This window comes from Mugil cephalus, chromosome 8 (genome assembly GCF_022458985.1).
Source record: "Mugil cephalus isolate CIBA_MC_2020 chromosome 8, CIBA_Mcephalus_1.1, whole genome shotgun sequence".
NCBI lineage: Eukaryota > Metazoa > Chordata > Actinopteri > Mugiliformes > Mugilidae > Mugil > Mugil cephalus.
The window spans coordinates 22,529,820-22,546,571 of NC_061777.1; the positions used below are offsets into that span (position 1 = coordinate 22,529,820).

Below are 16,752 nucleotides of genomic sequence, written 5' to 3' on the forward strand. Positions count from 1 at the left end.
AAGGTCGAGGTCAATCAGTATCAGAGTTAGAGTTCTTGCTTTAGCCCAGGCTAGATCACGTTCCCAAATCAGACCTGAAAGCTCGGGAGAAAACCAGGACTTATACTCACCTCTGTATCTGGTAAAAGGAAACTGGACCCGTCAGAAACATTTCCAGGCTGTTTCAACACCAGTAAGAGTTGAAATTAGATAAATCATGTAAAAATCCCTGCTCAGTAAAATGCTTTAAATTTCTTTTATGCATCAAACATGACTTCATCTTAGGAAACTTAGCAATTCTAATAGCAGCAACAACACAACACAACTGATCACCTCCCACTCTATTATCTGTATATCTGTACAGGAAACACTGTAGCTAACAACAGCAGTGTCAGTATTTACAGTGCTTTTGCTAAGCCATGTCTCTGATAAAACAATATCTGCAGCCATAGTTTTCCTAATAAAAACTTAAACTCACCAACAGTCATTAAGAGCGAGTCTTTAAGAAAACTGAAACAAGTCCTTTATTTAAACTTTATTGACACAATGCCCTGGATCGCGCAGTCTTGTCATAGATGTAGAGCCATGAAACATAACACCTGGAACCTAAACTCAAAACAGCTCAAACGGAATCCAGCCATACCAACTGTGCAGCATTTTTTTTATTGCTTTACTGAGGCAAAATGTGCTCAGTGGTGCTTGTGGCATGTTTAATAGACTTTATGATATCTTCTTTGATAAAGCCTTTAGACATACAGATAGACAAGGTTTAATTCTGCCGGCTGTTTTATTTAATGAACTTCAATACTCCGAAGAGCTTCAAAGAGCTGTCAGTTCTTTGATGCTTCACACAGAAGTGGTAATAATTAAGGTACAGAGAAGCTAGCAGTCTAGCGTGTTTGACTCCATTTTTCACGTCCTCAGAGAAGGACGGTATGTTCAAATGTCATGTCCTAATACCACCCCACACCCAAGAGAAAACCCAGCCGAGTGTTTTATTACGGTACTTACTTTATTTGCTTGGTCATCGTGGAGTTCGGTGCAGTAATTAGCCAGCAGATTTGAGGGCAACATCTTAAGTTAATGATGAGTGACGACTTTACGACCAGCTCTGTCTTCCCGCTTTACTGACTTCCAAAAAGTTTATTCTACAAAGACGGACACTTTTAACAACAAATACTGAACAATAATTAACACGCTCCACTCACTGCTTTTCTAAAAAAAATATATATACTAAATTAAAACTCGTTAAAAGTAGGAGTCGCCTAGCAGGAAACTTCCAACTTCCTGGTCTGATGATCTTGTTTACGTCATCCGGATCTCAAGACGCTGATTGGCTGCGCAGTGTTGAACATTGACAAAATAATAGGAACACCTGAAACCAAAAGTAACATGGATTCACTTTGACTGCATATTCACTTTAGTTTGTGATTTTTACTGCATTACACTTGGCAGCTGCTTTGCATGTTTTCATTTTTTTCAGCATACAGCATTTGTATTTATTTACATTATATTATTATATTATATATATTATATTATTTATTTATATTTGTTTGTTCAGTACCAAAATAACACCAGAGCACAAAATAGGCTGAGCACTGTGGCAATATGAGATTACTTTAAGAGAGAATTAAACAATTTAAAACAACCTCAGTCCACAGGAGAATCACCTCGTTATCAAAGATGCTAAAACAAAGCACCGGACAAGGATCTGAAAAAAAGCTTTGTGCAAGTATATCTCGGGGATCAATTAGTTTCATGCTTTGCATGAAATGAACTGAGCAAAACTGTTCATGGCATTATTTTCAAAAGCATCTCTGCTTTAATTATAGCTTTAAATATAGTTAATGTTAATGTGAGAGCTTGTGACCTGTCAGCTAGTCTAAGGTGGACAGACGTAAAGCAAGAGAGGCCACCCCTAGTGAGCAGTGAAATATGTATCAGATGAATAATTTATATGAAAATCATGTTTGGTCACAAATTGAGGCAGACATCTAAAAGCTAATGAAATGGAAACATGTGCTTTGAACATTTTTATCTTCTTTCATGTTATTCTATCGTGTATATGTTGGCACAAACTTTTCTCAGATTTTAAAATCATCAGTGGTAGCAGCAACAATAACATTAACTAGGTTGGTGTGTTTTCAAGTCTATAAGATTCTCCAGGGCTGCCCATAAAGGAGAGAGCACTTTTTTTTAACCTTCATTTATTCTTCCTTTCTATCAAAAGCTATACAGTATAATGAGCAGGATTGTCCAAGTTATGTTGAATAAATTACAGAGGGCTGGATGAGATGTTACACAAGAAGTTCAAATATGTAGCATCTGCATTTTTCACAAGGCCTCCAGAGACAAGCACTTGTATGGCTCTGATGCTGCAACCTCCACATTGCATTTTCTCTCCAGTTTGCTGATTAAAAAAACATGTGCCTCCTCAACCAGACATACACGTGGAGACACATGAACAAAAACCCTCAGACAGATACAGGAAAAGAGAGAGAAAGAAAAAAAAAGAACTATATACATCTTATGTACATACACAGTCTTCAAGTTTTATTGAAATTCAAAGTCCATCATAGTCTTCCCATAACACGAGTTGATCTCATTGTGAGGTTTACTTCAGGTTGTATTCAGTCCTCCTCTTCATCATCTGATAAATCTATACTTTTGACAAAGCAGTGGCGCTCTAACGATACAATATACAACTGAACTTCTCCCACAAACAAGGTACCAGTTTTATGAGAATGAAGATAAGGCCAGCAAACAAATTCACTATCTTAACACCACTGAACTCATTGTAAATGACAAATGTGTTTAAGGAATATTACATGTATATCTATTAATATGCCACCCCTGACATTTTTTTCTGAAAAGTTGGACATTCACTCACTTGATCAATCAGTTAGACTGAAGAGTTAGAGAAGCCAGTCGTTATTGCTAACTTAATACAGCTGTGTCATCTCTGCAAAATGGGAAAAGTCACGAGCCATTTTTTAAAATGTTCTGGCAAAAGCTTGCCCCTCTGTGATTGGATACGTTCAATGGGAAACACTGGTTTAAGGAGAGTGTAGAGGGCCCTACAGAGACTTTAAAGCCTAACAGGTAAAGGAGGCTTTGGTACCATCTTAAGGGATAAACTCCCTTATTCCAGAGAATGGATAACATGCTTGCTGTTCATCTCGGGAATCAGCCAGCAGCTCCTAAAACTGCTTAGATTTTCCCAACAACCAATGAACAAAACGACAGTGCAATATGAATTAGCCGTCTGTTCTCAAAGGAAAGAATACACAGTGGTGGCCAAAATTCGCCTCCAAACATGATTTATTGTCATAATGTTCAGGAAACATGCAGATGGCTGCTCTGAGCAGAACACATATTAGATGAAGTGACCTACTGTTTTTATCAACTTATAACTTTAAAATTTTGTATATTCACCTATTGGAACCACCTGAAGACTGCAAGAAAACAGGAAAGGCTGCTTTGCATGCTTCCATAGAAAAGAATTACAGATTAAGCAAATATTTGTCAGACAGAAGATGTAAAATGGGACCACACCTGACATTCCAGGATTTCCTGACTGAGGTAAGGGATGTATGTCCCAGACCTGGCTCCAAGGTGAAAGCTGTCCTATCAGGAGCATGAAGGGTTCAGTGCAATGTGGATTAGGCAGGAGACCAAGGCACGGGCCTTGGCGGTCTGATCCTCAGTTATGGAAGCTGGCTCTTGGGACATGGAATGTCACATCTGCTTTTTGCACATGATCTTGTTGGGGCGGTTCGCTGTCGAGTGTGAAGCGGTTGGGATGAAGATCAGCACCTCCAAATCCATGGCCATGGTCCACAGTCAGAAAAGGGTGAATTGCCCACGAGAGTAAATTATCAAGAGTCAAGAGTGGAGGAGAGTAGAGACTGGAGGACTTCAAGTATCGTCAGAATCTTTTTCATGGGTGAGGATAGGATGGAGCAGGATATTGACAGGCAGTTAAGCACACCGTCCACAGTTATTCGGGTGCTTAACTGGTCCAGTGGTAAAAAGAGACCGAAGCCAAAAGGCAAAGGTCTCAATTCACAACGGATCTACGTTCCAGATTTTGGGTAATGACTGAAAGAACAAGAACATGAATACAAGTGGCCGAAATTAATTTTTTTTGCTCACGGTGCCCGTGCTGAGCCTTGGAGATCAGGTTAGGAGCTTGGATACACAGGACGAGCTCAGAGTAGAACTCAGAGTAGAAACCAGTTGAGGTGGCTGGGACAGCTGGTAAGGATACCTCCTGGCCGCCTCCCCGGAGAGGCTTTTTGGGGATGTTCCTCCAGAGGAGCTTGTAGAAGTGGATCAGGAGAGGGCTTTCTAGACTTCCCTGCAGGGGCAGGGAATGGAACCTTTCCATTTAAGAGCTTGAATATGTTTTAAGTCCTTTGTGCTGTATATGTGACAGTGATACAAGCAATACACACACACCATAAATGTTGGAAAAAGGGAAAAAGACAGAATAGTAAACTTAGAGCCAGATCAAGTCATTTTCTTGTGAAGCTTTGATCTCCTGTGCAAGGTGTATATATGCATGGCTGTTCATGTATTACTCCAAAGAGACAGATAGATATTAAAGCAGAGGTCTGCCTAAGAATAATACATGTCATAAACATACAATTTACTTGATTTTAAGGTGGGAACAACATTCTGCAAGCTGAGTTAACTAATGGAAGTGCTAACAAACTCAAAAGCTCACATGTGTTAGCTTACAGTAAGCACAAAATCAGAAGCTGTGCTTGGAATTTCATGAAAAGCTATATCATTTGCTGGATACCTGGATGAAAATCTTTGGTGTGAGTTAAAGAAGACTAGTTAAAGATTGAAGTAGTGGCTTCAAAGAAGCTACGAGCATTAGTAACAGGGAAAATGCTAAAATTTCAAAAGAGAGAAGGGGTACATACCCCTTACACTTACACCAAAATACTGTTCTCAAAAAGCACATAGATATGCAATAATACACTTTTTAATTGAAATGTATATTAACACCTGAAATTTCTTGGATGCTGAACATTATAAAGGCCTGGTGTTCATTCACTCCTAAGTAATGTGGCATAAAAAGAAGGGGATACAACAAACACTTCAACATCTGAACAGAATATTTTAGATACTAAGGCCTCCTTCCCCACATTAACAGGAATGCTTTATCTCCCAAACGCGGAGATAATTAAGTCAGTGGAGGAAATGTGAACATATTTTGCCCAAGCAAATGGTATCAAGTAGTCTAATTAAGGCTTCTGCCAGCCAGATAGATAGATAGATAGATAGATAGATAGATAGATAGATAGATAGATAGATATTTGTGAATACCAAAAGCTTCTGTGATATGAACATGAAATAAACGATGGACACCTGAAGCTGCTGCTGCTGCAGGGAGCTAATTAAACAGGTAGCACAGGTGTGATCCTATCTCTGCCCTCTCTCTGCCCTCACGTCTCACTTGTCATGAGGCTATGGCATAGGAGAAAATAAAAATGAAGGTGCCAGAGGAAGAATCAATGGGCGATATTTTGAAGCGGTTGACCGGCGAGTCTTCGCTCCCAGTTTTTAGCAACATCGAGAAGTTCAAACGAGGACGGGAGGGCGTTTACTTCATCGCTGAGGACTTCAACGAAACCGTGAAAAAAAGAGAGTTAGTCAACGCCAAGGAACGCCTAAGAGTGAGTTTTATTTATTTATGTTTTTAAATGCATGAAAAAAAAAAAGAAAAAGTGCTTTTCTTAAATAAAGTTCGGTTTGGGTCTGAACCTTATTAAAAGAACATCGAAAATAAAAGAACTGTTAATCTTACTTTAGCTAACTTGTGGTTCATTAGCTAGCGAGTAACTCGGCCACTTGTCCTTCTCCTACACTGTCCTAAGCTATACCTGTATAAGCCTTTACTGTGGTATTATTTAACATACTAGCCAACACCAACAACAGAAGCATATTTCAACTTTGGCTTTTATTCTTACCCGACAACGGCTACATTTATTAAGGCTAAAGGAGCCAACCACAGTCTGTTTATGTTTGTTTGTTTTTCGTAGCCGCTACACGACTAGTAAGTGTGTCGAACTACCAGGGACTGAAGACACAGTCCATCATTATATTTTCAAAGTTGTGTATGTGACAGTGAACCTGGTCCTATAAAATGACAATATTTATAAGTGGAGTTCGGCTTAAAAGCACAGCGTTATCATCCATTTCTCATCCAGCCGTGCATTGGCTTCATGTTTGGAATATATCATATCATGATTAATTGTTTTATGTGTATATACTGGGTTATTTATACCAAATGTGTAAACATTCAAACATTGACTGTGTTCTCCGTTGTTTCTGTTGGCGTGATATGTCAGCGTTTGTCAGTACAGAGCTTAAATGCTCTGTCTGTGAAGGTTCTCAGTCATCCAAGTCATGGCACAAACCTCTGAATGCTTCAAGCCCTGTAGAACTCCTCAGCGTCATCTGCTGTATTTGTTTTGCGTCAAGTGTAGCTGTGGAATATTAGGAAGGATTTGCTCCGGTCATCAGTGCCACACTGTGGGTATGACACCTCATACTTTTTATTTTGCACTTTTGTTTGCAGATCCGGAACTTGAATACAATGTTCTCCCGTTTGAAACGCATGGTGCCACTGATGCGACAAGACAGAAAACCCAGTAAAGTGGATACTCTTAAGGCTGCGACAGAATACATCCGATTGCTTCTTGCAGTTTTACAGGACACTAATGGTGTAAGTACTGCATTCAGCGAGACTCTATCAAATAACAAGTGTCCTCTGTTGTATCCCAAGGACAGCACTGACACTTATTTTGAAGTGTTGGCTAGTGTTTTTTTTTCTGTTTCTTAGGATGATAGCAGTGGGACTGATTTCCTAAAGAATGCAATCACTTATGGTCAGACTGAAGGCCTGGGAAATGACCTATGGAGAGTGGATGATGTAAGTGTTTGTCTTTTTCTATTGTCTGGTTAAGACCAGTAGTTTCATACAAGTTGGACTATGTGAACTTTAACTGTACTGGAGTCTAACCATTGTGTGGCTGCGACAGATGCTACAGCCGTGTCTTTTTCTACAATGATGCTTAGTGTTTTTGTATTTATGAATACATGTTTAAATATCACCACATTTTCTCACAAAAGTGTTGATTTGTCTAGGGAAATGAATCAATATTACTTACCTAGGAGTGACAAAAATGTGAACCTCAGGGACTGATAGGAAGATATCAATAAAGTGAGGATGTTTTAACCAGTGGGAAAGTCAGGTGTGGGTCGGCCTCTCGTTTTATTTTAAGAGTAAAAAGAGTGAATGCTCCACCATTTAAAATTCAGACATTAAGTTCTGTACACATGTACAACCGTTGTTACCTTGCCTCAAGGTAAAGCACTTACGTAGTCTGCAAGGTCACAAAAGGAACAAGTGTTCAACAAGTAATTTCAAAGCAACTACAACTCTCATGGATTTATGTTAATGTACACCATCAAAAGAATCATGAATATATGAATGAGTTGTAGGAGAAAACCACTGCTCTACAAATAGGACATTGCTACCCATTTAAAAATGTGAGGATCACGTGGAAACACCTGAAGTTTACTGGAAAAAAGTAGATGAATGAGGCCGAAATAACAAATATATAAGCAGACGAAAATGCTGCATTTTGCATTAAGAATCTTTCATTCGTATGTGTGGAACACGTGTCTTGATTTGGATCTGTTTTTCTTTACCATTTTTGACAAAACAATGAGCTCTAAGCCATTCAATCATAATTCTTTATTGAAAAAATGGAAAAGATCACTTTATGTGCAGAAATCTCCCAAGAATCCAGAGTTGAAGCTGTTTTGTTCAAAGGAACTGCCTGAAATTCCTCTAAACTGATGAGAAAGGCTGATTATCTGTTACCGGAAACGTTTAGTCTTAACTATTGCTTCACATAGTTGTCATACCAGATTAAACCAAAGATTCCCATAATCTTGCCTCTCACAGATCTTTAACATTGGTCCATTGTTCTCAAATATATGACCAACTATAATGTTTTTGTTTAACTGTGGTTTCTTCATCTACTTAAGAGAACATTTAATAAAAAGAGAATATACAAAATTGAAACTGGTTCCCTAAGCCTTTGTTCACCACGTTCCACCAGAGACATCTTGATCAAGATTTTTATTTATTTATTTTCCTCTCATCCAATCCCAATAATTTGATGTAGATATTTCCAATCAGATTTTTTAAAAATATTTTTTGTTTTGTAAATAAACTAAATTTCCTCCCCTAGTGATTCATAAACATGTGTTCTTCTAGAAAATAAGTTCACAGTGTAACCCTGTTAAGTACAATGAACAAATTCAATGAAATGCACATAGGCCCATATGCTCGCCAGCCAAATTGCTCTGAAATGCATTAAGAAAATGGCTGCATCCAATATTTTCCTTTAACATTCTCATGTTAGTTTTCAATAACAGAATATACTTTATTGTGTAAAATAAATAACAAGGTGAAAGTATTTTTGCCCTTATTACATGAAATGTCTAGAGCTGGAACGTTTTAACAGAATACCCAGCCAACAGACCTAAAAAATATCTTTAGAAATAGCTTTGTGACCTTGGTCAGTGTATCATAGCGAAACATATTAATCCAGAGGCAAACTCACAACTCAGAGAAAGAAAATAATGTAAAAGCTTCCTCAAAAAAAGAGTTTATCCTGTACTTCAAAATTTCAGTGGTCCACAGGTGTCATTCTTAGTCCTTCACTGCAAGTGTGTCAGTCAAGTCCTGGCGTTGCTAATCACAGAGAAAAATATGAGTACTGGCGAGCAGGATTTGAAGTTCTGTGTACTACTTGTGTTTTGTATTACAAAAAACATACACCAGATTGTGTACTTTTTATATTTCAAATATGCAAAGTCAAAATTCTATAATTATTATCACACATTTCCTCACTAACATCTCTGTTGAGTCTTGCAGATTTGTAAACCACAGCCTGGAGGTTAAAGGGTCTACCTGAGGCCAACTGTAGGCACCACTGTATAATAGATGGGTCAAATGCAGAGAAGGAAATTCCCCATGAGGGATCAATAAAAATAATATTTATTCTTTATGGACTCTCAATAAACCAGCAACACTGTCAGCATTGACCAATTTCATGTCTCATTCTCTACTGCTCTTAAATATGTTTTTGAGCACTTTCTGTTAACTGTTGCGTCATAGAAAATGGCTGACTGGCATCTGACATAAATTATTTACAAATTAAGGTTTAGGAAATTAAATTCTCATTAATGCATTTTGTCTTTGCTAGAGTGCTTCCTTTTTTATTATTTGGATGATGAGTGTTTGGCAGTCTGACAGGCTACTCTGTTAACTTCTCTGAAAATGATATAAATATCTTCTTTTTTTTTCAATAGACTTTAATGATTTTATTGTTGTGTGTCTACTGTTTCTGTCCTCAAATTCTTTAGTCTGTAACTAAAATTATTTCATTTCCCCATGAAAGCAAAGACCCCGAAGGGCTCTTTCAGTTGTTTAATTAAATTTTCACATAATTTAAATTGTATTCAAAAACATGGCTAAATGTTGTGTTTGACTTATTTAACCACACAGTTTGAGTTCCGTCTCGGCCGTTGCGATAAATATTAAGACAAAAGCATTGTTTTAGCTTTGTCATGAGTCTGAGTAAGAACATATGGAGGGACTTACACCTTTTATTAATTCTTTCTCTAACTGCATGGAAAAGTTTTTACTTAATGCATATCAAATGTGACGTCTCCCTATAAGCTCAATGCAGACGGCTACTTAATTAATTGATACATGTGTCCTGACAGTTGCTGAACATGTCAGAGGAGCACGCTGAAGATGGATTCTCCATGTCCCCTGAACTGGTAACAGAGGACGGAGATATGAGCCGGCTGGTGTTGCAACACTGTGTGATGCCTGCATACCAGTTCATCATCCAAGTAGCACCTGATCAGACATCGGTAAACTGTTTCCTTTCTGGTCTCTGACTATTTATCTGCTGGATGTTTTGTCAGCTCTCTTTGCTGATGTGGAACACAGAGTTTTCTGTGAAGGTTGTCAGTTACATTGGTCGTGTTAATTATATGCGCGTGTGTGTGTGTCTATATATATATATATATATATATATATATATATATATATATATATATATATATATATATATATATATATATATCACCGCTAATTGTAGACAAAGGGGTCACTGCCACGTTTATCCTAATGTCCTGAGTGTTGTGTTAACAGACCCTTGTTAAGTTCCTTTCATGCATGCACCACCCACAGATTTTCCAATTAAAACCTAACCTAACCTCATTTAGAGCTGAAGAAGCCACATGGGTGGTGAAGCAACTTCAAGAAAACTAGGATATTCAACAGAGAAATACACTTCTATAATATAATAATACACTTATATAATCTAGTTTTGTTAAATAACTGCTTTTTATACGCACTGTTGACAAATGGTGCAACCTTCCAAACAGGAGACAGGCAGCTTTTACACACAAGTCTTGAAGAGGAACCCTGCAAACAATAGGCAATCAGGCACATGTGTAATTGCCGAAACGATCCAGCAGAGTACAATTACAACTGGCAATCAACACAAAGCATTTGATTGTATTCAGTGTAGCCCTGACATCTGAAACATTCAAACTGTCCTCACAAGTGTCTCCTCATCTGATTGGATAATTCAAGGTGAAGCGCTTTAGATCAAGACATGACTGCCTTTTCACAGTTCCCACACCATAATCACAGGTTTCACATCACCTGTTATTGAGGTTTAACATCTGTGTGGCTTCGACACAGACTTGGAGCACGTGTGTGACTCGATGAAATGGAACATTCAGATTAGGAAATCTGTCTGAAGTGAAAAGAAGATTCCTCATAAATTCTCTGTCCTCAAATAACTGAGATGTTTTAATTTTCTTTTTCTTTTTAATTTAGCAGAGACTGCAACAGAAAATATCATAAACACACTGTACGAACGTAGGAACTCAGATGTTAGCAGTTTCGTTTTTCACTTCACAGATGTCTCAACCCTGCTGAATGGTGTTTAGAGCAGATGGCTTGGAGCCACACCGGAAATTTGCCAGGTTGGATTCATTTTTAAATGCATGAATATCAAATCAGTCATATCAGATATGCTTTCTAAAGTAAAGTCACAGCATTACCAAAGTTGATAATTTTTTTATACAATTCTAAAAATAAACAAAAGTAATAAAGTGTGGAGTGTAAATTATATAAAAGTATATACTGTGGCTGTAAAATGTCAAATGGTCATTTATTAATGGATAATTGGTTAATGAAACAAAACCACATGGATGACATTTTAATTAAGGTCTAATGGCAAAAACTGCTGTGATGAATTTAAAGGCGCGCTGTAAAGATGGTTTCGTGTCCTTCAATTAATTTTTCATCAATTATTTATGGTCACACGACCATTTGTTATGGTGCCAGAGATTGCAGTATAACTCCAGAAAACACGAATCGCACAACAAATACAGGAATGCAATGCGAATAGCGTCAGTGACACCACTTATGTTACCAGGGAACCCCAAAGCACCTAGCTGGGATACACTTGTTGCTCCAAAAGTTAAGAGGTTTGGAGTTGTTGTTGTTGTCTTTGTTACTTTATTTATTTATTTTTATTATTATATCCTGAATATATTATTCCTTTTCACCTTTTTGCTTATTCTTCACATGTCAGTTCAGATAATCAAAATATACAGTTCTTAGATTAATATCACTTAGAAATCTTTTCTGACTTTTTTGCATAATGCATAATTCACTTGTAATTTGTAGCTGACTTATATTTGGTCATAAAAGAGTTTAGTGTTAAATGCCACCAACATTCCCACTGATGAAGTAATTGCCTTGCTTGCATTTTTAGTGGTGAGCTCTTAGACCTAAATCAGTGGAGAAAACTGAACTTTTTTCCTCCACTAATTTGAAATGTGTTGTTGTACTGCCCTCTTGTGGTGGAAGCGTTTTAAATTTTCGATGGCATCATGTAAAATAAAAGCTGTGTTTATTCAGAATTCAGACACTAATGAAACCTTGGAGAAAATGACAGTGTAGTGCGATATTTAATGAATGGGGTGTGATTGAGATGGAGCCTATGTCTTTAATCAAGACTAACAGTATGATCAGCAAGGCGCTGAATATAGTGATATTAAGGAACTGTGTTGTTGACAAAAGGAATAATTGTCTTTTTATTTGTAGGGGCCTGTTGCTTTGAAGAAAGGAATTATCTTGAAGAAAGCAGTCTTTTATTTGTCTTAACTTGTTTTTTTGTTTAATTGAATATGAATGTTTTTCATTTTTACAATCTTTATCCTTGGCAGCCCTCAAATGAAATGTACAAGACGGCTTTAGTTTCTTTAATTTATTTAATGATTTTTTTTTTTCTTTTTTTTTTTTTTCCCCCCCAGTTTGTTGTTGTATAAAATACTGTTTATTTAGCTTGGACACATTGGTTGTACCAAGACCTTCACTATGTAAATACTGATGTAATACTATCAGCTTTAATGAGCTGTACTTTGAAGAAAGGAGCTTGTTCCACGACCTTTTTGGATTTCATGATGTTAAGTTGTCATTATAATTAAATTGTCTCTTGTTAAAAGCTTTAATTTCATGTTTGATTTTTATCAAACTACTGTCACCTGCTTATCTTTATTTCAAATATATCTGGAAATATCAACATTCATAAAAAATGGTTTGTGTTTTCATTTCATCCATTATCTGTTATTTCAGACATATTTCCAGATTAGTAATAGTGGTTTTCAGATTGCTGCAGTGAAGAAGTTATCTGAACTTTATGAAAAAATCTCTCCTTGTTCAGGTTGCTTTAAAGTGAATACAACCTCTGCAGCAAACTGACAATAAAATGCATGATCTTTAAATGTTAATGCACCGTTTATTTAATAAACAGAAGAACAGCCTAAACCTTAAATGACTCATGACAACTCTTAAGGCTGAGATGTGCTGTGTTTTTGACTCAAATCAACCTTCGGGTCGAAAGTAAACTTTTGATCTCGTCAGAGCATAACATTGAGTTAGGCCCAGAAATATTTGGACAGTGACACAATCTTCATGATTTGGGCTCTACATGGCACCACATTGGATTTGAAATGGAAACAACTGAGATGCAGTGAAAGAGCAGATTTAATTCATGTGGTTAAACAAAAATATCCTATGAAACCTTAAGGAATAGCAACTATGTTTAAACAAAGCCTCCTCATTTTAGGGCCTCAAAAGTAAATGACAAATTGACATTACCATGAATAAAACGTTCATTTAAGTATTGCTGAGAATCATTTGTAGGCAATGAACGCCTGAAGTCTGGAGTTCATGGACATCACCCGACACTGGGTCTCGTCCTTTGTGACGCTTTGCCAGATCTTTACTGCACCTGACAGTTCTGTTCAGTTGTTGCTTGTTTGTTAGTCTATCTGCCCTAATTTGTGTCTGAAGAAAGTGAAAAGCAGCTTGATTGGGTGGAGATCTGATGATTGAATTGGACATTACAGAATATTTCTCTTCTTAGCCTTTCTCCTGGGCTGGTCCTGCAGTATGTATTGGGTCATTGTCTATTGGTGCTATGAAGAACTGTCCAATAAACTTCACTGAATTTGGCTGAGTCTGAGCTGAAAATATATCCTAATACACTTCAGAAGTCATCTGGTTTGCTTCTGTTTTCTGTCACATCATCAATAACCACTAGTGACCCAGTGCTGTTGGATGCCCTGCATGCCCATGCATCATTGGTGGTGTGCATCAACTGTTCCAGGCCTTCTGCACACTCTTCTTCTTCCTGATATTCTGGTACAGGACGATCTAATGCTGACCCAGTCCTGGGCTGGTGTCTTCTGATGTTTTTTTTTGACAAAGTCTAATCTGGCCTTTCTGTTTTTGAGGCTTCTAAATGTAAAGGCCACACCTGGAATCAACTCCAGACATTTTACCTGCTCACATGATGAAGGATTAATGAGGGAATAGCCCATGCAGCCCATGTAATAGCTTTTGAGTCAACTGTCAAATTACTGTTGGTGCCTTAAAAAAGAGGCACCTACATAGTAAAGCGCTTTAATTCCTAAACCCCGTCTCCAATTTGGATGTAAATACCCTCAAATTACAGCTGAGAGTCTGCACTGTAAGCCCAAATTGATTATATAACTGTATCATGAACTTTATTTCAGTAGCATATGTGCCCCATAGGGCTACACTGTAGAATCTTCCCTCCGATGTAGCAAACATGGCGCCCATAATTTGAGTTGGCAGAGCCTCTCTAATATATGGCTCTGGTCACAGTCAGAACCTTATATTAGAACAAATATTTTGTTGTTCTTACTTCATTGTATTTTTTCTGTTTTTGTCACAGAAAGAGGACGGACCAGGATGAAGGGGTTCCCTACATAAAGAAGCTGCTAAATGCCTTGGTTTACCACAAGGAGCACAGGCCTTATGTTGTGGCTGAACTGAACAGAATCCTAGGATAAATGGTTTGCTTAGTGTACTCTTAATTTTACACAAACCACAGTTATATGAACTTAACCATAGTTTGGTAATGTTGTTTTGTTTTCATAACAGTATGTCAGAGTGTGAACTGACTGTGTTGTTTTCTGTTGTTGTTGTTTTCACAGTCGAGTTCTGTAACACCAGAGGAGAAGGCCAGATATTAAGAAGAGGCATAGAGCTCTGCTCCCTCTGCTCATGTTCAGCTAATTCATAGTTAAATCATGACACTAGAAGATCAAGCTGTTACTGAAAACAACGTTGACTTTATCAGCCAATATCAAGAGATGGAAAGTCTTCAGAAACTGTCATGGAGTGTGTTCCTTTCACTGGTACTTCACAACTACCAGCTGGTGGCAACTTCCAGCAGCCATATCTCCATGGGGAGTACCACCAGTGGTTTAACCCCACCCAGACACAAAACATGAACTACGCCTTCCTACACTTATCCTGCTCTTCACCAAACCTTACAGCAAACTGTGCGACATGACTGAATTGTTTCTCTTTCCATAGCTATTTATTACAGATTTTACATAATGTGTAAAGATGGTTGATGGAACCATGGGTATGTGAACCAGAGTTCACAGTAAACCATTTCATATCTTCTTTAAACACATGGTTGGAGAACTAACAGGTTTACCTCATGGTGGGAACAAAGAAAAAGTCAGCTAGGTTTTTTTTACAGTGCAAAAAGACAAAGAGAGAGAGGAGGAGGATTCGACCTGGTGTTGAAGGTAAGAGAATATTTCTGTGGATCACGTTAAATGCACCACTTGCTAATTCCACCAAATTTCAAAAGACAAAATATAAATAACCAAAAACAACACTTGCTTTGTGACCAGTCAAATACATTTTCAAGAGTGTGCATTTAAGAAGTAATGTCTCGTGAAACTGTTCTGATAAAATGTAAGTGACTGATGACTCTCTTTTTCTGACTTTGAAGACGATACATGAACAGTCAAGGAGCAGTGTGTGACACCATTGCAGATTGCGGTGATGAGCCGTCACTGACAAACGTCCATGATGTTCCATCCAATGGACCAGACCAGATGGTCACACTTGACCCGACACATGGCGTACCCGAGAACCAGTCACCAAGTCACAACCCTACACAAAACCCAGACTACACCTTCCTCTGCCGTACTCCTTCACCTGACGCAATGTTTCAATGTCTGCCTCTTTCTTTGTCTAATAAATATGCAAATGACATGACATGAGTGAACTGTGTCTATTTTAATAGTTATTATCAGTTTTATATGTTGTGTTCGAGCTGAAAACATCTGAACGTTGTTGGTTATGAGTCGCAACAAGCAACTGACCATCAGTACGTGTACCAGATTCCACAACAAGCCATTTCAAAGTTTGTTGTTGACTATTTCCTGGAAACATTTGAATTTACAACTTCAGCAGATTTATGTCAAACTCGAGGCTTTCCATTTATTTAGTAAAAAATAAAAAATGTAAATATGTTAAGTTGTTTCGCATAAAATTTTGATTTTAATCTAATAGTGTACTGTCAATACCACTCTGTAAAAATACTAGAAAAACTCCTCAGTGAATTTCAGTGAAGCTCCATGAATGAAAGGTAAATGTATTGTGCAGTAAACTGTCTTGCCTGTAATTTACAAAGTTTTCATACAAAAAATTCTGCTAACTTCTGTGTACCTTGCGTTTAAGATTCAGCTACTTTATAAACATGGATAGTTCATTCTACAGCAGTGCATCATATTCTATATTAAGATCCTTTTATATTTACGATGTTGTCGCCCTCTGAAAGTCTCACTTTTTTTTATCATGTGCTCAGATATATAACATTTTCAGGTTTGACATTTACAATTACACTTTAAAAAAGTTTATTTAGCTCAGAAAAAATGTTCCCAGTCCATAATTAGAATTATTAGAATTATGTAATTCTTCAGTTTTCAAGGTAAAGGGAGTGGCACTGACAGATCACTTTCTAATGATTTGTCTTGCACGTGACAAACTTTCACCAAAAAACAGCAAAAGTCATTTTAGGTCACCTTTCCTGTAGGACACATCTGGCCCATCTTCTTTTAACAAATAATGACGTTACTGATCTAATTCAAGTGAAGCTATTTCATTTCATTTTCTTCATCATCGTGCATCTCCGCTTCTCCTCCGCTTCTCGTCCGTTTTACTGGACGGAGCTCTGCACCGACATACACACAAACAAACACACTAACAGACACCTACAGCCAGAATCATAGACACACACTCATCGGCCACTT

The 16,752-nt window shown here is 37.6% G+C and overlaps 2 protein-coding genes across 3 annotated transcripts in view; one reads left to right on the forward strand and one right to left on the reverse strand.

Moving 5' to 3' along the window:
* The window catches only part of hk2 (hexokinase 2), a 38,863-nt gene extending 37,580 nt beyond the window's left edge, over nt 1-1,283 (reverse strand). The window contains exons 1-2 of one of the 2 annotated variants that reach the window (XM_047592080.1): nt 991-1,283; nt 111-158 (exon numbers count right to left, since the gene is read on the reverse strand). In XM_047592080.1, the coding sequence (XP_047448036.1) occupies nt 111-158; nt 991-1,053 (111 nt within the window). In that variant the 5' untranslated portion in view covers nt 1,054-1,283. The remainder of the gene's footprint in view (nt 1-110; nt 159-990) is intronic. The other variant, XM_047592082.1, reaches the window with a different exon arrangement.
* Nucleotides 1,284-5,411: 4,128 nt separating this feature from the next.
* Nucleotides 5,412-12,695, forward strand: figla (folliculogenesis specific bHLH transcription factor). Its single transcript, XM_047592354.1, has 6 exons — nt 5,412-5,669; nt 6,575-6,721; nt 6,839-6,928; nt 9,802-9,954; nt 11,018-11,082; nt 12,212-12,695. Exons 1-5 carry the CDS (start codon nt 5,484-5,486, stop codon nt 11,033-11,035), a joined length of 594 nt encoding a protein of 197 aa, XP_047448310.1. The 5' UTR covers nt 5,412-5,483; the 3' UTR covers nt 11,036-11,082; nt 12,212-12,695.
* The last annotated feature ends 4,057 nt before the right edge of the window (nt 12,696-16,752 follow it).